The following is a 23,667-nucleotide window of genomic DNA, read 5'->3' as shown; positions in this document are numbered from 1 at the left end:
TCCTCTACCTTATTCCTGATCCTGGTCAGTACATTCGCTTTTTAAAAATCTCAGTAAACAGTGGAAATGTTAATTCTTTTTTTATTTTTTTTTCTTGTCAATTTTTGTTTCAAAATGAGAAAGAAACATACAAAAGTCTTGCTCAGAAAAATAAAAAACAATAAGAAAAAATTATTTTTTTTTCTTACAAAACTGAGAGTAATCCAAGAACGCATTGACAAGAGACGCTCGGTACTTCCGGTTTGTTGTTTAGACAAGCGTGTGGCTGAGTAACCAAAGTAGGCGAAGGCACTTGTTCTAGAAGTCAAAAGAAAATAATAATGGCAGATCCCCGGGTCAAACAAATTAAAATTAAAACAGGCGTTGTTAAAAGGTAATATATTCTTTTTTTACTCTATGTCAGTTGTCATGTGTATAAGCTGATTGGATAATTTTATAAGTTACTTTGATCAAAGGCCTCTGAATTTCTATCAATATTAAGCCGCTAAATGAAGGGGAAGAGAAAGCCTATCTATATATTGACTTACCTTTTATTCTGTCTTGGATACTTCCTTCCATGGCATTGGATACATTTTCTACCAAATTCTACGCCCAGAGGATTCCCATGAAATTATTTCGCAAGTTCGTGTGATCAGATTTATAAATAGATTGAAGATTTGGTATACCCTTTCTTTTAGCGGCATATTGATAGAAATTCAGAGGCCTGTGCTTTGATAAACTATTGAGCCCATTATACTCCTAATTCGGTACATTATACACCCCTGCGAATGTTATTGTCATTTAAATTTTAGATCACGTGGTTTATTTGACCCTTTCAGTTTCGCAGTAAAAATCATGCCTCGTGTTTATTGCTAGCGCTCTTGAGCGCTAGCAACTACGTTAGTCTTTTTCACTGGAATACGCATGCTCGACTCCATAGTAAGAGATTCTGGGAATACTGTACTACTGTAGATAAACTGTACCATTTGAATTTCGTTTAATAGTCTTCACAAGAAGTTTTGTGTTCTATTGTAAACATACCTGCCAACATTCCAAATATTTTTGGGGGGAGAAAACGCGCGACGACCTTTTTTGATAGTAAAAAGTCATCGCGCGTTCTTTTAGTTCACACTGCAAACTAAGAAATAACAAATGATACACTTTAATGTTCTTTATTATAATTGTAAGCTGCTGATTTAGTTAGTTTTAGAGTGTCCTTGGAAGGTTTCACTCAATGGCATTCCTCTTTACAGTTTATTTTAGCACATAGAAGTGTCTGATTGTCCATGGAAGCTCTTTGTTCTGTCTGTATTTTTCTCACAAGGGAGAAGTTACACCCTCTCACAATCTGCTTTGCTGTTTGGGATACAGCACATAGACTGAGCAATTTTAATAAGACATATCTTTTCTTTTTTGGCTTTAGTGGTGTATTTACCATGCTTAAAAACTTCGTACATGATAATAATAAGGAATGCCATATTTCCAAAACTTATTTCCATTTATAAGCCGTTTATTAGTAAATTGTCATATTTTGCTGCAGAGTGTCTATTCGACACTAGCTGGTATCCCGTTGTCATTTTTCAAATGTGTATTTCTAAAATTTCCACATCTGGCATGCCTGTCTATGTTAATAAACTCTGCTAATGAGAATCGGAAGCAATTACAATCCCAGTACATGTAATCACTGGTAGCACAGTTGACACCTTGTTGATTACCTGTTATCAGCGGCAATAAACATGTATCTACCGATAAACAATGAACTGCCATCTTCTCTTTCACAGGAAATTGGTATTTTCAAAGCGAAATCGGTAAAAATTCCGGATTTCTTAAAAATCGGTAGAAATTGGGGGTAAAAAATATATCGGTATAGACAAGCAGTAGAATGGGTTCAAAATAGGTAGACTCCCGAAAAAATCGGGAGAGTTGACAGGCATGTGTAAATGTCAAAAAAGTAACAGTAGCTTAGGTCTTATAATGCTAAGTCATTTTAGATATTATCATAAATAGCTAGCTTTATTCCTTCAAGCTCGGAAAACAACCTCAGATAATGTTTTCCGAACTTGTCGGAAAGGCCCGAGAAGATACGATTGCTACAAAACAGTCTCAATATGGTTCTTGAAAATTTTCACATAGAAATTGAAATTGCAGTAGATACATAATGATTAAGGCACAGTCAATGAGCTATGTCATTGCCGATGTGACTAAATTGAGACCCCACTCCAGCACAATTTCAGTTCACCACTGTGCCTTCCTATTGTTAGTTAATCGATTCAGAAATATAAACCAATGTTTTATAAATCTACTTCTGTGTTTTATGATGGCTACAGCGCTAGTTCACCAATCTTTTTTAAAGATAAGCTTGTAGTCTATTCTAGAGAATCTAGGTACTTGTAGTCAAATATAAATATAGAGGTTTATTGATTTTAAACTGTATCTTCATTAATTGGTGGATAAAATGTGCTCTAGAAATAAATGTGGTAATACAAAAAATAGTTTTTTTCTGCTGCTGCGACAATTAACATGCGTAGTAGAGATCCCCCCCTAAGAATTAATTTTTCGTTCCGCGCCTGACCTAGTAATAACATCAATAGTGAAACAGACTGTACTACTTTATGCAGAATGAATGGCTCGATATACTTAGTTTTCATGCAAAACATTGACTCATTATTTTTTTTAAAAAACATGGTATTGCACACTACAAGCATCAAACATGGCTATGATTTTATTAAGCAACCCAGTGTTTATATTATCAACCACTCTACACGTGGTTGAACACGAACGATAACTCTGTTCTGAATATCATCGTTTAATTTAAAAAAAAACCGCTAGATTGTGAAATAAGACAGACATCTTAAAAGATGTTGATGTTTTAACATAAATCAAAGTAGGATATGATATGAAAATCGGCCAGTACTTACGTATTTTAAGAATATTATCCGAACACTTATACTTCCGCTCAATATTTCACAGGAACTGAACAAATCATGGTGAAGTCTCGTGAACTTTCATTCGAGCACCTCTGGATTTATTATATACTTAGCAACGATAAAGAAAACATTCCGAACACATTTGCAGGGGTGTTATATACATTAGTCATTTAAACAGTCTATGCGAGTGTCGCAGAGCAAAAATATTAAATGTATAGTTGACACTGCAGCCAACATGTGTAATATTTTCAAGAAAACTTGAGGTTCAATTAATAATAAACAGTAGAATTTGTACTGTTTTGTTACTTTTGTATAATATCTTGTGACTGTACACATGGTAAGACAGTATTGGCACAGTGACATCATTAAAATCTACATGTTCATGTACGTTGAATTCTGAATCTCTGATTTTCATACCAACTTTCAATTTTGGCAATAATATTCTTGTGATTAACCCACTCAAATATACCTCGTTAAACAATTAAAAAATATGTTATTGTTCTGCAACTGATTGTTTTTATCAAGTATATAATTTAGATCTAAAACTGTTCCTTTGACACTTTGGTGATTGCCTCTACTGATATGATATTATAATGTAGACTGAGTGTGCCCCATTTAGCATATACATGTATTGAAATTGACTGTTTTAAAATTCAATTGTGTTTATTTATTTGCATTGCTTACAACATAGTCACACAGTGAAACATTACATATACAAATCTATGTAGTGTATGATACATTTTAGGAATGGGGGTCAAAATAAGTTACTGTTTTCCAAGCAAATGAAATTTTTATGATGTTACTCCATGTATATTGCCCATATAACTGCTATATAAAGTAACACAGAAAACTGTCAAAAGAGGCAAGATGCCTCTGTCAGATGGTTAAATTATTTACAGATAAAATACCAAAGATTCTGTGGGGAAAATGATATATATGTTGACAACTTTTAAAAATGGGATAGTATCATAGTTGTCACTTTTACAATTTTATATATGTCAGACAATAAAACATAATTTTGGACAGTTTACACTTTATAAATTGCAAGAAATGATTTGTACCCATGTGTATTACTGTTCCAAGTTATTTACTATACAATTATGCATGGACTAGGTCAGTATGCAATTATTTTGACCAAGAGTTACCACTTTTCAATACATGTACTAATACATAAGAAGTATTGACTTGGGATGATAATTCTATTCGAGGAAGGGAGGATGTTAAACTTTGAAATGGACAAAAAAATATGATCATATTGATAATTATTCTAATTTAGAGACTGTAGAGTAAATACAAGCTAATTTGTTTCTCAACATGTGTTATCTGGCCTTTTTAGCTGTTTTAGCATATGATTTGTAATACAGTGAACTTGGGAAATGATCAGATATAGTACATAATATTTAGTGATGTTCTTGGTACACCTGACCCCTGTATAAGTCAAGATCATTGTCAGCGGTAGATTTTTTGTGATTCAGATGAGTGTTTTGGCAGAAACTGTTCTATGTACTGCACCTAACAACCACACAATTATAAAATGTTGCTTGTCATTTGCCTATTTGGTGGTCAAGATGTAAAAAGTGAAACTAAAGCTGACTTTAAGGGTCTATGAATCAATCATATGATGTATGTTAATATGCTATACACTCACAAGGTCACACTATTTTATGATGTATGTTGATATGCTATACACTCACAAGGTCACACTATTTAATCATTTATTATTATCAATTTCTTGTAGGCTTACTAAAGAAAAAGTCTCCTATGAAAAAGAAGCAGTAAATATAGAAGAGAGGGTAGAAAAGATGAAGGCAGATAAGAAAGATGAATATGAAATCAAGAAGATGGTAAGTTAAAATTTATTAGTAAAGTTTACAGTGAATTTCTTAACAATTTTGTTACGGTAATTCTTTCTCAAAAACATAGCAATGTATTGATGATATGATTATGAATAAAGATTTAATAAGTAAACATTTTTTGTTCTACCACAACAAACTAAAGCCATACACATGTAACTGTCTGGGTTTACATCATTATGTTGTATTGTCCTGGTCCTAATTTTTCTTCAACCAAAAGGAATATATAGACTAAAATCTTTAAAAATCTTCTTCTCAAAAATCGATTGGTCAGAAATGGGGGAACTTGTGTTCAAGCACTCTCAGGCAGTGTATATTCAAGTGTGTTAAAATCCTGATCCCTGGGGGTAAAGTAGAGCCTCATTGAAAGGGGTCGAATTTTTGCTCTGGAATAAGTAGAGAAAAATCTTTTAAAATCTTATTCTCAAAAACTGAAATGACCAAAGCTAGAGCTCAATTTTTGACTTAACAATTTGTTGGAGAAAAATTTGAAAGTTTAAAAATCAAGATATATACTCTACTTAGTTGTGTAGATATTTTGTAATTGATACTGTAAAGTTATGGACTAAAGCTTTTGTTGGCTATTGTTGCTCAAATGAGCGATTTCGCCCCTGGGGCAGGCATCCAAGGCTCTTGTTTAGAGCTATACTGTGGCTTTCCTCTAATGCAATTTATTCACATGAATAGTGTTTTTAAAAATAGGTTATTATACCCCCCGCAAACAAAGATTGGGGGTTTATAGGAATCACCTTGTCCGTCTGTCCGTCCGTCTGTCTGTCTGTGCAATCGTGTCCAGTCCATAACTTTCTTATGGAGAAACATTGGAAGTTCTTACCTCACACAAAGATTGCTTATGACCTAAGGGTGTGTCATGACCTTGACCCAAGGTAATTCGGGCAAGGTCAAGGTCACTGGCAGAAAAAATGCAAAATTTGTGTCCAGTCCATATCTTTCTTACAGAGAAACATTGGAAGTTCTTACTTCACACAAAGATTGCTTATGACTTAAGGGTGTGTCATGACCTTGACCCAAGGTCATTTGGGAAAGGTCAAGGTCACTGGCAGAAAAAGTGCGAAATTTGTGTCCAGTCCATATCTTCCTTATGGAGAAGCATTTTTAAAATGTTCTTACCTCACACAGAGATTGCTTATGACCTAAGGGTGTGTCATGACCTTGACCCAAGGTCATTTGGGAAAGGTCAAGGTCACTGGCAGAAAAAATGCAAAATTTGTGGCCGGTCCATATCTTTCTTATGGGGAAACATTGGAAGTTTTTACTTCACACAAAGATTGCTTATGACCTAATGGTTTGTCATGACCTTGACCCAAGGTCAAATGAGGAAGTTCAAGGTTATTGTTTCAAAAATGCTTAATTCTGTCTGTGTCATGTCTTGTATTAATGGAAATATTAGAAGCTAAAATTTGACACAAAACTTGCCTGTCTCAGGCCATATAAAACTATTTTAGTCTCTCATCCCCGTCTCTCTGAAAATGGCATGCCCCGATGAATTTTTTTTAGGAAAAAAAAATTTGTGGAAAATTTTTTTTTGGAAAAAATCCGGCTCAGTATACCAATAATTTAAAATGTTTAAATATTAAATTTTTCTTAGCGGGGTATCAATTGTGAGCTTGCTCACAGTACCTCTAGTTTCATTTAAATTTTGTTAAGAAATAAAAACAAAATTGTCATGTTCTTTTCACTAACAGGGTTCGTAATTTTTAGTAACATTAAAATATATACCGGTATGTGTGTACAAGTCCAAGCTGTTTTACAATTTATTGGGAATTAGTACTGTAAACAGGAAAATATTCGACTCCCGTTTTATTTTCTCCCCTTTCGCCCTCATTGTCAGCAGGCAAATTTCAGACTTAGCGAATATGCGAATGTCTCATATTATGTCTCTTTAATCAGAACTGTGTCTGGGTGAATTTAATACTGGGCGAAACTATTTTCAAGTTTAGAAGGGCGAAAATTACACGGGGCGTAAATAATCCTACATACAGTATGTGTTTTAGAAATATTGTAGAATTAGACTGTTAAATGTAGAAAATTGAATCTAATGCTTTTCTCATTTTTATTATCACAGATTGAAGTTCTACAGGAATCTAAGATGATGATACCAGACACCCTCAAAAGGCTCAACAATGCTTATGCTGATCTAGATACTTTACTGGTATGTACAGTATTGTAAACTATTGTTTGCATTTTGTTTTATCATTAATCAAACTTTTAAGAATGCAGTAACAAGATTCATCTCTTCCCATACCCCTGAAAAGGTTATAGGGAGCTTTTAACACAAAATATTTGAACCATTTTAACATGAGCTTGGACTTTGGGTAGTTGTGTCAAATAGCAATGTGACAAAGGCCTGTCTATTTCTTTGTTGCATGGCCATTCAGCCATGGCTCTTTGAAATCAACACGATTTGTCTGGCTTTTGAGCTAAGACTACGCAATCTGTCACCGTGTATATTTCGCTTGAAACAGCGTCATTCTTAACTTGTTTTGACGCAAGAAATAGATAGCTTCATACTTCTGAAAGTCCAAGGTCCTAATTGTTAAAATGGTTCTATTATAAAAAGTGGAAGGAGCTTTGTTACTTTACAGATACTAAAACTGCTACTTGGTCTAATCCATTTTAAGGTAGTTATACGCACTCTGCATGGGGAAATTACCACAACTAGGTGTACCCCATGACTCTCTCTGTCTCCACGATACGGAGTTATCATTTATAGATAACTATGTGTCCATTGTTTATCCAACAGCCTATCATTAATCAGTGCAAGCTTACTTGATATAATATACATTCACTGAACTAAACATCCTGTCGTGTTGATATCACATATTAATACAGATAAAAAACAGACTGTATCTGGTAAATAACTAGATATATGTAGTAATATGGAGATAAGATATCAAATGGTGGCAAATTAGAAGGGGGCTCCTAGAGTTAGAACCTCCAAAATTGTAATTATAAAACCCTTTATATTTTTTTATTTCGATAAACAGTTTAGATTTGCATGTACATGTACTTGTAACTGTACAGATTAATCACTAGCAACATTATCCTATATTTTAGACAAAAGAAGAAGATTTGAGTGAAACGGAGGAGTACAAGGCTGGTAAAACTGCCCTAGAGGAAGCTAAAGCTGTAATGCCTTCATCATAGAAAATCGTCAGTGGAATTCATAAACAGGATAGAAATAGAATTGTGCAATTGTAAACTGAGGGATTAAATTTTAATCCTTCAAAAACATGCTTTTTCCAAGAATCATTTATAAATAACATGTAAATGTGAAAAATTTTGAACTCATGTCAAGTTTTATTTTAGTTGAACATGCATGCGCGGATCTAGAGGGGAGGTCGGGGGGGTCCCGACCCCCCCTGGAAAATGAAAATTTATTAAATTTACATAGTAAAATTATCGCGAAAATATGCCTCGGACCCCCCCTGGCAAACACAATTATCCTTCGGACCCCCCCCCCTGGAAAAATTTTCTGGATCCGCGCATGACATGTTCAGTAGTTGATCAATGATCCTTCCGCCGCTGCATTTAATTCTTGTCACACAAAATCCATTTGGATCTAGGAATGCATTATGTGCAGGTGTCTTGTACATATGACAACAAACTGAGCCAAAATGTATATCCATGTACGCAAATATATAAATTATAGTTTCATTGCTTGAATGACTAAAATCCACCTTGAATTATTTCATTGCTTGTAGATGTATGTTTATGATGTGTGGTACTGTAAACTTTTATCACTTTGTGAAAAAAAATTCAAAATAAATTGTATGCGATACTATTTCCTTAGTATTAAACTAATATTTTTTGGTTGCTGGTGGGGTAACTGTCGAGGTAAGTGACACAAATTTGTAACACGCATTTGTCATAGCATTCCTGTGATTCCACATGCAATTATGAAAACCTCTTCAATGCAATGGGACTGATAAAGAACCTGAAATGGAATTTTTATATTACTCAGAACTTGCATACTGATTTGTAACCTTGAGAATAAGAGAATGAAAAATGAAAGGAAAAATAAGTCATATACTGCTTTGTTTGGTCATCACTGGAAATTTTAATATTTGAGGAAAAAGATCACTAAAATAATGAAACAGGAGTGAGCTAAGATTTGCAGTGCAGGTCATAATCAGAAAGATTCATTCACATTTAATTAAAAGCACAGTGCTGTGAGATAAAATACATGGGTATATAAGTCCACTAATGCATTTTCCATAGGCGGTAATGTTAACGTTATGGTTCATAGCTCCGGCCCTAATTTTCGTTCAGCAACGAGGGACTTCTTGAATGAAAGCTCATCAAATTGTCTCTTTCCTGTTAAAATTTCGTGGTTTGAAGTCAGATTCGTTTTCCGGCAAAATGTGTCTGTATTGAAAAACTCTGAAAATGAAAGTAAAAGTAGAGACTTTCTCAGTTTTGGAAAGGGTGTACATCAAACAATTTCAATTCTTTTCTTCAGATGATAATTCAATTTTGACACTTGTTTTAAAAATTGCAAATCCTCTTTTCTGACATGAGTCAAGCATTCTGATTTAAAATGTCCCAATAAATGTATATACACTCTGCAAGTATAGGGACTATTTTGCTTAAAGGCACTACTTTGTCCTACCGATTCTAATAGAGGGATATACCCACATGTACTGTAAATGCTTAACATTTTTCATATAAGAATGTAATAAAGATATACAATATTTTACTAATTTTTTTAATTTGAAAGATGTGTTTTTGTTATTTCAGTATCTTGTATTTTGAAAATTTGTTCACATACATGGTTCAATTAACTTAAAAAACCATAGGATCTACATCTTTCAAAAAATAATAACTTTAATTCAATGGTACCTTAATCATATTTTCAACCCCCATATGTTGTCCCTTGATGCCCAAGAGTAAGGGTTTTCTCGCAGGACGAAGAATTTAGAAAAGAGAAAAATTGACATTAATTGTAATATCGTCATACCAGTATGTGTTATATTAGTCTCATTTTTTTTTCAGATCATTAAGATAGGCAATGAAAAGAAAATTCAATATCCCCTATTCTCTACATATGTAGTTTTTAAAAAGTATGCGAATTGTTAATTGTGATGCCATCCTTAAATAAAAGTATATATATACATGAATCAGTTACAAATTAAGACAAGTCATCTTAATTGCCAGTTTATGTAGATTCTATATATAGACTTGTTACTCTAACACTTGTGTTGTAGTAATGGTTACTTCCAATATAACAGTGAATGTCTGTACAATTTTGGGGTAAACTTATTTACAAAAAAAAACTATGCCTGCAGGGGGATATGCTTACATGTATCACTGGCGTCGGAAGCAAATTGAAAGTGGGGGGGGGGGGGCTAGACTAATCCTCAGAGAAAAAGTGTGGGGGGGGGGCTGAACCCTCTATCATGCTATGTTTCTAATGGTTAGGTCTAACTTTGCAAAAAAAGTGGGGGGGGGGGGGGGGGCGGTTCCGACGCCTATGTGTATTACAGCAAGATTAATGGGGATATACTGAAATACGTACGTTTGTGGCAGTGAGATGTTAACGTGATGCACTGGATTGGGATTTGTATATTATTTGTAAACTTAATTAGCTGGCATGCAATATCTGCCAAAGAAAGTATGTAATTCTTATACTGGGTAGGGGTAATTTGTGTGTCTCGGGGGGGGGGGGGGGGGGGGGGGGGGGGCTATGATATTATCATTAACAGATATTTGATCATACATTTCGGTCTTTTCAACATCCGAACTCAAACTTTAATCTGCGAAGTTTGTACATGCATGCAGATATCATCGACATAGATAATCAGGAAACATGCTATGTAGATGCAGCTGGCATATTGTAATGGCCTGTATAATTACAATGTCATATAACGTAAGTGAATATGAAAATGAAGATAGCGCTATAGAAGGAAGAGAGAGATTACTATGAACATACTGCAGCTAGTGTTCGTGCATATTGTACTTAATTTTGAGAAGAAAATATTATAATATAACCGTGATAGTTTATCAATCTGATTAAAATACAGATCCGTTATAGAATAGATTGTTAAGCAGATCGTTGGTTATCTAATCTGAAATTTACCTATTTATAAATATAGATTATTTCATAAGCTTGAAATTTCACCCAAGTTAACTTTCACATATATACATGTATATACCATATGTTAACAATGACAACTATGATTTTTGGATACATGTATATATTGTGATTATCATTGCTTGTTGGAATCATCTTGCCGTTTGATTTCATGAATGTGTTGTACTATATATTGTGGTATGTGTAAATAAAATGTCGAATAGATGAACTTGAGTTTCATTTTCAAGATATGAGGAAGAATTTTACGCTACTAAAAAATATATATAGACTTTACATACTGAGGACAAAATTACATGACCGCTCGGTTGGCGCTATAATCAGATAATAAACACAAATTAAGAGACCTAGTATATTATTGTATTATACATATATTTATTATTGTATTATCTCGCCTATCTGATCGAATCAGCATTTTCTAAATAATAACAATTAACACTGAAAAATACCTATTTCCCAGCAATTTGGTGGGTCAAAACAAACAACTACAAAAACAAAACAAAAAATGAGATCGATCGATATAATCAAGAAAATTAAAAAGAAAATTTTATACATAAACCTCTTTTGTTTGCCTATTCATGTATGCTTAGCTAACTTGCATATGTTCCAAGATATATTAGCCATTAATCCCCAGTAACTATATACAATCAATGTATACTAGCTGACTGTATGTGTCTGCGGTGAACATGCATGGTGAATGTACCAGATTCACAGAGCTTTACCCCCCCCCCCCCCCTCCCGCGGTTACTACGTCAAAATCTAATGATTTTAATTTGACAAAGAATTAATAAAAAATTTACGTTTATGACTGCGCCAGCGGGTCAACAGAAGAAAATTAACTGATTAAACTAAGAAAATCGTACTTGATTACGCAATTTGTTTACACCTGTTCATGTATAAACACGCCTTACCGTGCTTACATGTGCCTATTTATGTGTACGTGATGTCATAATAGCCAAAGGAAGTATTTTTAGACATTACAAGTCACATGTAAAGAAGGTTCTAGCCAACCATTCAACGATAAATATACCACGTGATGTCTGTCTATAAAACCAAGAAATATCCCGGATGACGAGTAAATCGCAACAAAGAGAAGGAAGAAGGAACAATAGGGGCTGTAAGTCTCGTTTTAAGTAATTTCCGGTGAAGCGCTTCCGGTGACAAACAAATGCAGAAATGGCGATATCGATACAGTACTGGGCTAATTATACTACAGACAAACCGAAGCTTATGCGAAAATCAGAGAATGCTGTATATAGCAATCATGTTTTGAAGTTTCTCTTCGACAACGAGACGAATATAGTTAATGCAGTGGTTCAGGCGTCGATGAAGAACAAGTCATACAAAGTAACAGTAAGTAAGGAAATACATGTCTACCTTTAATTTCGTGATTTTAATGTATGATAATGTGCGTAATTATTAATGTAACGTACGTTGTGTAACTTGTGTATTGCTTCCTAAAACGTTCCAAACTTAAAAGTTCAATTTTATTTCCAATAAATTTTGTCACACTGGAGGATATTCGGGTTTTATGGGGATATTACAATTGCAAATTTTATATTACAACCCGTTTTGGACATATTTGTAGGCAGCTCTAGACGATGGCTATGCCGTATCTTCGACAAATTGTGAGTGTCCTTTAGGGAAGTTTGTCTGTCATCACGTTGCAGCAGCACTGTTGTATGGGTAAGTTCAATCAGTTGTCAATTGAAATGTACTACTGTGACTAGTTCATGCAGGTAAAATATGATGTGAAAATAGGAGGCGATGTAAATATGTTGCTTGACTTAGTAGTACTACATACTGATGTTCATTGAATTTAATGAAATTGTTTAATAACGTACGTGCCTGATTTACTATTAATTGTGAAATATTAATTCGAATACATAATTATACAGGTACAAATGTGTTAGTAAGACTGATGTGAAATGTGGATGGCTAAAGAATCCAAAGACAGCCATTAAAACAGATGTTAAGACAATGGAAGAATTATTTCCACCATCTCAACCTGATTATCAGTAAGTGTGAAATATTGGATTAACAAGTAAAAAAAATATGGATTAATTGTTCATGCTTTAAGAAGTAATTTTCTTGAATTTTAAGTGCTCTGCGCAGGCCATTCGATGATAATGACAGAAGTTTTTTTCAACAAGAGTTAGCAAAACTAGGCAGATTTATTGGTATAATTGGTTGTTGCCAATTTGCAAAAAATGTTTTACTAATCTGTATTCTGATCTATATTTTGTTATATCTTAGTTATGATCATTTCATTTTCTGACAGAGTTGCTTTCATTTGAATATACTTTTTTTAAATTTCAGTATTAAGTTTTTATGTTGTTTGATTGTTATGCATGTAAAATGAGAGAATAATTTGTAATATTTGATAGAATATTACAGAATTAGTGTATGTGATCACTGAAATTTTGAAATATATAAAAAATTCTGTGATGCTTACTACCTGTAGATAGGTGTAGACTTATTGTAGAAACTTCTAAATGTTTTACAATTACAAAACTCATAAATGTTTAGATACATATTCATATATGTACTAGAAAAACAATAACATGTTTGTATATACACAGCTATGGAATGGATTCTTCAGCCAGAACCATGTGAGCCAGGCCCCCCTGCTCCCATCATAGAAGATCTCTTGACCAGTGCAGAATTTGTTCATTCTGATATGTCCATGGTATGGTTAAGACGAGCTCTGATTTTGTCTGAAGAAGTCATAACAAATACTGCACTGGCAACCAAGGGTCAAAGAAACAATCCAATGTGGTCAATCATCAGAAAAAACAGGATAACAGCATCCAATTTTGGAGCAGTGCTCAGTACAAAGAGAAGACAGTAAACTATTATTATTATATACTTATCCAGCATGATTCATGAATTTATGCATCATGAATAGCATTTGATAATTCTAAAACTAATTATGTACAGGTTTCAATAATAACTGTGTACTGCTTATAAATGGCTAGTAATGGATGTTTTTAATTGCAGAATTACCATTTCTCTCAAGAAACGTCTCATGTCCTCATACAACTTAGAATCCATCAAAGCAGTTGCTTGGGGAATTACACATGAGGAACATGCACTGAAGAAATATGAACATGAATTTAATGCTTCAGTGCAACAAACTGGTAATTTTTGTTCTTTAATCTTGATCATTTCCGAACAGACGGCATTGTTCTTAAATTGACCATGACTCCATTTTGAAAGGAACTTTTACCCAAATTTCTCATGAGAATTGTCCATTCTCATTTAATTTTCAAGAAATGAATATATATTTTTTTTGTTTGAGGTAAAAACCTCATTTACTTTATATCGATTTATGTAGATTTTATAAATATTAAATGAATATGAAATATAACAACTTTTTCTTTAATATACCCGTTTCAATAAAATTGCAAATTAAAATTTATTTTGATTCAGGGATTTGGCTGCACGAGTCTGGCGTTTTAGGTGCATCTCCAGATGGTTTAGTCCTGCACCCACCAACATGTGATGTGAATTTCCAGACACCAGAGGCTCGAGATGCTGTTCCTGATATAGTTGAAGTGAAATGCCCTTACTCTGCAGCACATTTAACAATATATGAGGCAGTGCACAGTCTAAAGGATTTTTACCTTGGTAAGTACATGTATATACTGATGTATATCAATCTAAATTCATGAAAGCACTCAAACTATAGAGTTCTGTGTTCTATTACTCTTTCAAAATATTTGTATATGAACCTCTATTAACTACATTTCCCCTTCTGTTCCAGTTATTGATATAAAGTTGTAAACCGTATTTGATTTATGCAAACTCTTTGTTGTATTTAGAATACAGAGAAGGCTTTTTCTACCTCAAGTCCAACCATCCTTACTTTCACCAGATACAAGGCCAGCTCCATTTGTGCAATAAGAACTGCTGTGATTTGATTGTTTGGACTACTAAAGACTGCAAAATTATCCGGATCACCAAGGACTCTGAGTGGACAAAGAACATTGCACAATTAATAGAATTTTATTTTAACACTTTCATTCCAGAACTAATTAAAAATTAACAAGATGTATTGAAATAACACATCTAATAAAACAAAAGAAATCAGTGCAGTCATCTTATTTATCATTTGATTTCATATACAAAACATAGATCAACAGCAATGCTAATAAAGTCTCATAATAGCTTAAAATGTTAACATGCATCCCATTCTACTTTACAAGTGAACAATGTTGCATGAATAATTTGTTTCTGAAAAAATAAAAAATCAGATGGATTCATAATTGTAAATGCTCTATGAAATTTCTTTCAAAAGAGGTGCTTGCAAGTTGACCAAGGAGGAACAAAGTTGAAATATCTTGGTTGATAATGGCCTGTAGGTTGCTGGTATGTGGCGAAGTATTTCAAAGTTCTTTATCCTCTCATTAGCCCGTTCCACGTGAATTCTTGCTCTGGCTATTTTGTAACACAGTTCTGCTTCTTTCTTGGTAAACTGCCCTCTTGAGGATAAAAATGCTGGAATGTTCAAGCACACACCTTGGGGTAATTGATCATGGATTGTGAATCCCTTGTCGGCTAAAATTAGGTCTCCAGGTTTGAATTTCTCAAGAACTTTGCTGTGACGCACAATCGCAACATCTGATGTTGATCCTGGATATAAAGGAGAACAGTAAGTGACGGCACCATTTGGGGCGACACAAGTCACTGCTTTAACAGTGTGACGGCTCTTATATGAACTGTATGCCATGGCCTGTGTATCCAGGTGTCCAGGAATATCCTGGGTTGTCTCAATGGCATCCATGGAAGCCCTTGCAGAGGAAAACTCTGCAAATGACTTTGGCATAGAGCCTAAATGAAAATGGGGGGAAATCAATTAATTCAACAGTACTTTAAGTAAGATGTAAAGTTGGCTTAATATTTTCTTAATTATAGGGAAATAATTTAAGTCTACAATATAGCAACATTCTATAATTATTACATGTATATTATGTTAAAGCAGTCTGCATGATTAGATAGCAAATCAATGTTTGCAATATAGATAAAGAGTATAATGCATCAATATTTGCTTCATAATAGGATTTTCTATTCATGTGAATGTAAATCGTCATACAAACCTTTGCATTTAAGCTGACTGGGGAAACATGTGTCAACAACACCCACATACAACATTTCATGGAGGGCATGAACCAATGTGTTAAAAATGTTGGAAATTGTAGATCTGCTTACACAAAACCTGCGAAATGAGAGATAAAATGTATATTGTTACCAAAATATTACCATCCAAGAAAATAAGTACAAAAGGTCCAAGGATCACATTGCTCTCCTGAGCACTCTGCTTCATAGAGATGATCAGAGGTTTGGGATTAACAATGTGTATATATTGAAGGGTATGGACAAAAGTAAACCTTTGTCATCTTCCAATATCCATGAATGAACATTCATCAATAGGAAAATAAGATTTAGATCTTGATACAAAAAAATATATGGTTTGAGGGCGGGGATCTCAATAGCCAATGACAGACAACAGACAAATTTTGATCTGAAAAGTTCACTTGAGCCTTTGGCTCAGGTGAACTAATATATACTGAATATAATTTATTATTTATTTCACATTCAAATATTCATTAAATTAATGTAAGTTATTATACCTGTGAGCCAAGTCTATGTCTCTTAGGTTGAGCTTCAGCTTCATCAAAACAATCAGAAGCTGATTTTCAATATTTAGTGATGGTGACCAACCATTAAAGTAATTTAATTCAAAGCGACCAAGCAGTCCCACAAGCACTTCAAAGACATCATATTGTATTGATGTGTAAAGCAGCATCTGCAAAATAAGTCATAAATTTCACAAGAAAGAACCTTTGATAATTTTTTTTTCTAGTATGTAAATTTCATTTTACCTCATCAACAATAATATATATTAACCTTTTCTTCGCTGTCCCTAATTTCTGCTACAGTCATGGGTTTTCTTTTATTGCTGTTGATCTTTAGAGCAACTAACTCTTCTTCCAACTTTTTAATCTCTGAAGAGAGTTGTTGCATTTCTATTGAACAGTTTCTTGAGCAAGATACTGTGTAGCTGTGATCTACATCAACCTTAAGATAAATATATTTTCATTTCACTATATGTATGGATATTGTATCTACTTATTTGTTATATAAAACACCATTTTAAAAAAGACGATTAAAAATATTTGCAAAATGATTGAGGAAGTTACATGTTCTACATTTTCACAATCAACAGCATCTTGTATCTGCTCTTTCTCACAGGATGCACGCTGGGTTATTGTTTTAGCTTCACAGGACTGGGGCTGGCACGTCTTCCTCCTTTTCCTGGAAGCATTTTTAATTAATATATTAATATATAAATATTAATTAATTGTATCTAAATAGCATAAACTTTGTACATAATGTTTATTTTGTAATATCAACCACATCTAGCATTCAATATTTGACAAATTAATTATAGGAAATATTAGAATTAGCCAAATTTAGTAAATACTTCCATGAAAAAATTTCTCTCACCTATCTGATTTTTCTGGATCAGGAAAATCCATGTACTTTTTGTCGTTCCATGCAAAGTAGACAGGATCTCCTTCCTTTTTCCCCTCTTTGAAATGGCAGGAACAAATCCTGTCATTTTGATTTTCTGGTTGTCGATCAGCTCTTCTAAATAAAGAAAAGTCAGTTGTCTGTATAGTTTCAAAGCAACAGCATATACCGCAACTGTTATCTCTCATTGTATTCACGAAATAGAGGTGCAATTCAATATACATGTATTGAATTTGATGGACAAAATTTATATGTACATCAGTATTACTAGTAGACTATGTACATCATGATGTGTATCAGTATATCAGTGTATCAGTATATTTCAACAAGTGTTTAATTGATTTTAATCATGATAATAGACTATGGGCTCCGCAATTTACAACATGAATTCTCTTTATAACAGCTGAATAATGACTACTTAGACTGTTACGAGTACATGTATTAACAATTCTACTTGTACTATTGGTACTATATTAGGCATAAAAATATAGCAGTATTATAATTTACTAAATTAATTTTAATTTTTCATCGACAGTATCACTATGCTTATTGAACTTCGCAGGTGATGACACATGCACTTGTAATGGTCCAGTCTGTTTAAAATCAAACCTTCTACTAGCTCCTTTATTTTGATGGTCGTATTGGAAGGTTTGATTTTAATCAGATTGGTACGTAATGGTCCACATAAGATGTACATGTGGTTCGTGAATATATCAACAGACTAACGCAAATCTATAGATTGATGTATAACGCATTAAAAATAAAGTCTCACTATTCGTTCTCAGGTATCGCCTTGCTTATCAATGAAATAAGTTGTATGATTAGATGTCATGTCCTGAAATCCGGTCAAGATCGCTTATATACTTCATTCAAAACATGCTGAATACATTTAGATGCATTAATACTGACCTGCATATCTTTCCCCATAACGTCCTTTTCTTTGTGTCAGTCGGAAAACGATAGAACTTGCAACTATTTGCGCCACTTCTATGATTGCATGCGAACGCAAAGCAGATCACCATGTTTGTTTGTCACCGGAAGTATTTAAATCTCGCGCGCTCTCGTTTGCGAGCTTACAGCCCCTATAAAGTACGGAGAATATAAATCCACACAGAGGTAAGAATGAATTTTGCTTATATGATATAGACACGATCCTTTAACAATGACAAAGAATATAAACCGTTGAAATTTAGTTGGAATATTCAAATACGTTCACTTAAGACATAAAATATATACAGATCTGGAAAATTCCGCCATCTTGTTTTTTTTTTCAACGGACGGATTTATAACATAATTCTAAATATCTATCAAATACCTTTTAGTTTTCAAGATTCTAAATTTAAAAAAATCATTCTGCTTCATTTTAACCATTCATTTATCGGATTTTAATGATAATTTAACCAATTTGTGTTTCTGAACTTAGGGCGGGGAGGGGAGTTCTAGAATTTTCCATGACTAACTTTTATCAAATATTTCGTAAGAGAAGTTAAAAAAAAAACCGCTTTCATTTATATCTTTAACAAACTGCAAAAAATAGTTTTGAATCGAAGGAAAAATTTAAGCTATAATGGTCTTTAAATATACTAACGATAAGTAATTATGTTTTTCAGAATCATGCAGATCTTTGTCAAGACCCTCACTGGCAAGACTATTACACTTGAAGTAGAGCCCTCGGACACCATTGAAAATGTCAAGGCCAAGATCCAGGACAAAGAAGGAATTCCCCCAGATCAGCAGAGATTGATCTTCGCCGGAAAACAGTTGGAAGATGGCCGCACTCTCTCTGACTACAACATTCAGAAGGAATCCACCCTCCATTTGGTCTTGCGTCTGAGAGGAGGTATGCAAATCTTTGTCAAAACACTGACTGGCAAAACCATCACACTGGAAGTGGAGCCCTCAGACACCATTGAAAATGTCAAGGCCAAGATCCAGGACAAAGAAGGAATTCCCCCAGATCAGCAGAGATTGATCTTCGCCGGTAAACAGCTGGAAGATGGTCGCACTCTCTCTGACTACAACATTCAGAAGGAATCCACCCTCCATTTGGTCTTGCGTCTGAGAGGAGGTATGCAAATCTTTGTCAAAACACTGACTGGCAAAACCATCACACTGGAAGTGGAGCCCTCAGACACCATTGAAAATGTCAAAGCCAAGATCCAGGACAAAGAAGGAATTCCCCCAGATCAGCAGAGATTGATCTTCGCCGGTAAACAGCTGGAAGATGGTCGCACACTCTCTGACTACAACATTCAGAAAGAATCCACCCTCCATTTGGTCTTGCGTCTGAGAGGAGGTATGCAAATCTTTGTCAAAACACTGACTGGCAAAACCATCACACTGGAAGTGGAGCCCTCAGACACCATTGAAAATGTCAAAGCCAAGATCCAGGACAAAGAAGGAATTCCCCCAGATCAGCAGAGATTGATCTTCGCCGGTAAACAGCTGGAAGATGGTCGCACTCTCTCCGACTACAACATTCAGAAGGAATCCACCCTTCATTTGGTCTTGCGTCTGAGAGGAGGTATGCAAATCTTTGTCAAAACGCTGACTGGCAAAACCATCACACTGGAAGTGGAGCCCTCAGACACCATTGAAAATGTCAAAGCCAAGATCCAGGACAAAGAAGGAATTCCCCCAGATCAGCAGAGATTGATCTTCGCCGGTAAACAGCTGGAAGATGGTCGCACTCTCTCCGACTACAACATTCAGAAAGAATCCACCCTCCATTTGGTCTTGCGTCTGAGAGGAGGTATGCAAATCTTTGTCAAAACACTGACTGGCAAAACCATCACACTGGAAGTGGAGCCCTCAGACACCATTGAAAACGTCAAGGCCAAGATCCAGGACAAAGAAGGAATTCCCCCAGATCAGCAGAGATTGATCTTCGCCGGTAAACAGCTGGAAGATGGCCGCACTCTCTCCGACTACAACATTCAGAAAGAATCCACCCTCCATTTGGTCTTGCGTCTGAGAGGAGGTATGCAAATCTTTGTCAAAACACTGACTGGCAAAACCATCACACTGGAAGTGGAGCCCTCAGACACCATTGAAAATGTCAAAGCCAAGATCCAGGACAAAGAAGGAATTCCCCCAGATCAGCAGAGATTGATCTTCGCCGGTAAACAGCTGGAAGATGGTCGCACTCTCTCCGACTACAACATTCAGAAGGAATCCACCCTCCATTTGGTCTTGCGTCTGAGAGGAGGTATGCAAATCTTTGTCAAAACACTGACTGGCAAAACCATCACACTGGAAGTGGAGCCCTCAGACACCATTGAAAATGTCAAAGCCAAGATCCAGGACAAAGAAGGAATTCCCCCAGATCAGCAGAGATTGATCTTCGCCGGTAAACAGCTGGAAGATGGTCGCACACTCTCTGACTACAACATTCAGAAAGAATCCACCCTCCATTTGGTCTTGCGTCTGAGAGGAGGTATGCAAATCTTTGTCAAAACACTGACTGGCAAAACCATCACACTGGAAGTGGAGCCCTCGGACACCATTGAAAATGTCAAAGCCAAGATCCAGGACAAAGAAGGAATTCCCCCAGATCAGCAGAGATTGATCTTCGCCGGTAAACAGCTGGAAGATGGTCGCACCCTCTCTGACTACAACATTCAGAAGGAATCCACCCTCCATTTGGTCTTGCGTCTGAGAGGAGGAAATTAACATTTTTAAAAAAAATCTGTGCACATTTTTAATTCTGGCAGAACCATCACGCTGAAGTTTTGAACAAATTCACCAAATTCAGTTTTATTGACTTTCAATTTTTCCTCAGAATTTGAACTAAATTGAACTTGAATTTTTGTATGTTGGTAATGAACAATAAACATGTTTGGTAATGAACAATAAACAGTTGCAACATTTAAATCTGCGTTTTGAATGGGTTCAAAAGGATAAATTTGTTATGTATTCCAATTTGAAATATTTCATGTATGTGAAAGAAAATATTAGATTTTCAGTAATCTCTTATTCTCGGTAATGTTCTGTAACTCTAAATTATCAATTTTCTTGTTACAACAGATAAATATTTGAATTTGGAATCATTTTGATTGTTGGACTTTAAGGCTTTTAAGAAAATTGCCCTTGGACTATACATAAGAAAAATTCATGTTGATTGAAACAATAAAACTTCATGTTACTCGTCTAAGTTGGTCTATATGTAATTTTATTAAAAGCCCCTAATTCCAAGAATCAAAATGATTCCAATTTCAAATAGAACCATTTTAACAAGACTTTGGACTTTCAGTAGGACGTAGCTATCTAATTCTTGCTTCAAATCAAGTAAAAAATGAAGCGGTTTCGAGCGAAATTTGCTCGACTCATCATTGTGTATTCTTGGCTCAAAAGCAAGACGAAAATTGTTGATATAAGAGAGCCGTGGCCGGCACTGAAATATACAGGCCTATGTCACATTGCTGTTTGACACAACTAAACAAAGTCCAAGCTCTTGTTAAAATGGTTCTAATACTCTGTTGTCATGGGACTGCTCTTACACTACGATACTGATTATACTTGCCCACATCTATCGAACGAACTGCTTGACTTAGTGGGTCTACGGAGACCTACTTCATAAAGCACTGGGACAACTTTTTTTAACCGGGTTTTCCAAAGGAAAAATCCGGTTATTAAAATGGTGAAAATGGCGGGCGGGCGGGCGGCTGCCAAAAGGGTACCCTCATTGTACGGATAACTCCTCCTACAGTTTTCAAGATAGGAAGTTGTTCTTTTGCAGATCAATTGTACATAATATCAGAGATGTGCATATTGCTAGGATTTAGATGTCCGATAATTAATGAAAAAAAATACCAGCTTCTTGAACTTAGTCATTTTTGGGGAAAATATTGCATATAGGGTACCCTCATTGTACGGATAACTCCTCCTACAGTTTTCAAGATAAGAAGTTGTTCTTTTGCAGATCAATTGTACATATATCAGAGGTGTGCATATTGCTAGGATTTAGATTTCCGATAATTAATGAAAAAAATACCAGCTTCTTGAACTTAGTCATTTTTTGGCAAAATATTGCATATAGGGTACCCTCATTGTACGGATAACTCCTCCTACAGTTTTTAAGATAGGAAGTTGTTCTTTTGCAGATCAATTGTACATACTAGTATATCAGAGGTGTGCATATTGCTAGGATTTAGATTTCTGATTATTTATGAAAAAAATACCAGCTTTTGAACTTAGTCATTTTTTGGCAAAATATTGCATATAGGGTACCCTTTCACCTTATCCATTTCACTGGATACGGGTTGACATGGATTATGGATACAGTTCACATAAAAGAAAACCCGGTTTGCTGTCACATTGACAGCTTTTCACTTGTTTCAAGTGTTATCTGAACTTGAATATTTATTCCATTATATCCATCGAGGCCAAAATTGCAATAACTTCGTAAAAATGCATGGATACCATAAAGAAACTTCTTTTTATTTTATTTCATTTATGAAGTTTGAAGGATAAATAACATTTCTATGATGAAAAAAAACCTTTGATCAGAGCACCTTAAATCAAAACTTGGTAAATGAATCATTTTGTTAATGAATATTTTTTGTTTAAATGTTTTTTGGACTATGTGAAAGTTGATCCTGACATATAAACTACAAATAGAATAGAAAAATATAGGATCACTATGCTTACTTAACAACTTTTATATCATTTTAATTCTGATCCCTAACAGCGAGATTGAATTAATGCAAAATCATGAACCATCGTTATGGGAGATACTCTTTTGTCAAATTTTGACCCTTTTTTATTTAGAAATTGTTGTATGTAGGCTTTGATCGAAGTGCAAAAGACCAATGTTTCTATAACTTTATTGCTTAAAACATGCTCCAATGTCAACCTACCACAGTTCACCATACCGAATCAAATATATAAATTTCATGGTTGTAAATTTTACTGACAAATTTGAAATGTTTCTTTGTATTGCACAATATGATATGCTTGGGAACCAAATTTTTTTTTACATTTTGAAGAAGTCAATATCTAGTATGCCTTAGACCAGATTTAAAATGGATTTGAGCGAAAAATAGAAGTGGTCAATATCTATTAGAGAAACAAAATGGTACAAGTACCAATAAATAAAGTGCATTATTTGTATTACAGCAATGTGTGCTTGTTGATGGACCACATATGATCTGGTAAAATAATCTTCTGATGAATGCATGGTGCCAATAACTACTTCATACATTCAACTAAAATTAGATGTTATATCTGCTCGCTTAATTACTTGCTATCTATGTACACA

The 23,667-nt window shown here is 34.6% G+C and overlaps 4 protein-coding genes across 4 annotated transcripts; 3 read left to right on the top strand and 1 right to left on the bottom strand.

Annotated features, from left to right (window-relative positions):
- Positions 1-219: 219 nt before the first annotated feature.
- LOC128175417 (tubulin-specific chaperone A-like) lies at positions 220-8,564 on the top strand. Its single transcript, XM_052841031.1, has 4 exons — positions 220-373; positions 4,645-4,750; positions 6,846-6,932; positions 7,838-8,564. The coding sequence occupies exons 1-4, from the start codon at positions 321-323 to the stop codon at positions 7,925-7,927; spliced, it is 336 nt and encodes a 111-aa protein (XP_052696991.1). The 5' UTR covers positions 220-320; the 3' UTR covers positions 7,928-8,564.
- Positions 8,565-11,894: 3,330 nt separating this feature from the next.
- Positions 11,895-21,281, top strand: LOC128175414 (polyubiquitin-C). Its single transcript, XM_052841028.1, has 3 exons — positions 11,895-11,982; positions 18,496-18,524; positions 19,019-21,281. The coding sequence occupies exon 3, from the start codon at positions 19,023-19,025 to the stop codon at positions 21,078-21,080; it is 2,058 nt and encodes a 685-aa protein (XP_052696988.1). The 5' UTR covers positions 11,895-11,982; positions 18,496-18,524; positions 19,019-19,022; the 3' UTR covers positions 21,081-21,281.
- LOC128175416 (uncharacterized) lies at positions 12,089-14,964 on the top strand. Its single transcript, XM_052841030.1, has 7 exons — positions 12,089-12,228; positions 12,460-12,557; positions 12,770-12,889; positions 13,454-13,718; positions 13,872-14,011; positions 14,304-14,501; positions 14,696-14,964. Exons 3-7 carry the CDS (start codon positions 12,841-12,843, stop codon positions 14,917-14,919), a joined length of 876 nt encoding a protein of 291 aa, XP_052696990.1. The 5' UTR covers positions 12,089-12,228; positions 12,460-12,557; positions 12,770-12,840; the 3' UTR covers positions 14,920-14,964.
- Positions 15,004-18,486, bottom strand: LOC128175415 (uncharacterized). The gene is made up of 7 exons (XM_052841029.1): positions 18,318-18,486; positions 17,382-17,525; positions 17,075-17,189; positions 16,782-16,952; positions 16,505-16,680; positions 15,971-16,089; positions 15,004-15,704 (listed from the first exon to the last, which is right to left on the bottom strand). Exons 1-7 carry the CDS (start codon positions 18,428-18,430, stop codon positions 15,151-15,153), a joined length of 1,392 nt encoding a protein of 463 aa, XP_052696989.1. The 5' UTR covers positions 18,431-18,486; the 3' UTR covers positions 15,004-15,150.
- Positions 21,282-23,667: the final 2,386 nt, after the last annotated feature.

The sequence above is a fragment of the Crassostrea angulata genome, chromosome 3 (assembly GCF_025612915.1).
Source record: "Crassostrea angulata isolate pt1a10 chromosome 3, ASM2561291v2, whole genome shotgun sequence".
Taxonomy (NCBI): domain Eukaryota; kingdom Metazoa; phylum Mollusca; class Bivalvia; order Ostreida; family Ostreidae; genus Magallana; species Magallana angulata.
The sequence above is the reverse complement of the archived record's forward strand: the minus strand, read 5'-3'. Positions and strand labels throughout refer to the sequence as shown.

Bases quoted from the DNA above. Each gene is read 5' to 3' on its own strand.
- LOC128175415 (XM_052841029.1), bottom strand. From the start codon at position 18,430: ATGGTGATCTGCTTTGCGTTCGCATGCAATCATAGAAGTGGCGCAAAT. The intron at 17,526-18,317 runs GTCAGTATTAAT...TTCTTTATTTAG, and splicing joins TTATGGGGAAAGATATGCAG to AAGAGCTGATCGACAACCAG. The intron at 15,705-15,970 runs GTTTGTATGACG...ATTTTCATTTAG, and splicing joins CAGTCAGCTTAAATGCAAAG to GCTCTATGCCAAAGTCATTT.
- LOC128175414 (XM_052841028.1), top strand. From the start codon at position 19,023: ATGCAGATCTTTGTCAAGACCCTCACTGGCAAGACTATTACACTTGAA.
- LOC128175416 (XM_052841030.1), top strand. From the start codon at position 12,841: ATGTTAAGACAATGGAAGAATTATTTCCACCATCTCAACCTGATTATC. The intron at 12,890-13,453 runs GTAAGTGTGAAA...GTATATACACAG, and splicing joins CCATCTCAACCTGATTATCA to CTATGGAATGGATTCTTCAG. The intron at 14,502-14,695 runs GTAAGTACATGT...TGTTGTATTTAG, and splicing joins TCTAAAGGATTTTTACCTTG to AATACAGAGAAGGCTTTTTC.
- LOC128175417 (XM_052841031.1), top strand. From the start codon at position 321: ATGGCAGATCCCCGGGTCAAACAAATTAAAATTAAAACAGGCGTTGTT. The intron at 374-4,644 runs GTAATATATTCT...AATTTCTTGTAG, and splicing joins AAAACAGGCGTTGTTAAAAG to GCTTACTAAAGAAAAAGTCT. The intron at 6,933-7,837 runs GTATGTACAGTA...CCTATATTTTAG, and splicing joins CTGATCTAGATACTTTACTG to ACAAAAGAAGAAGATTTGAG.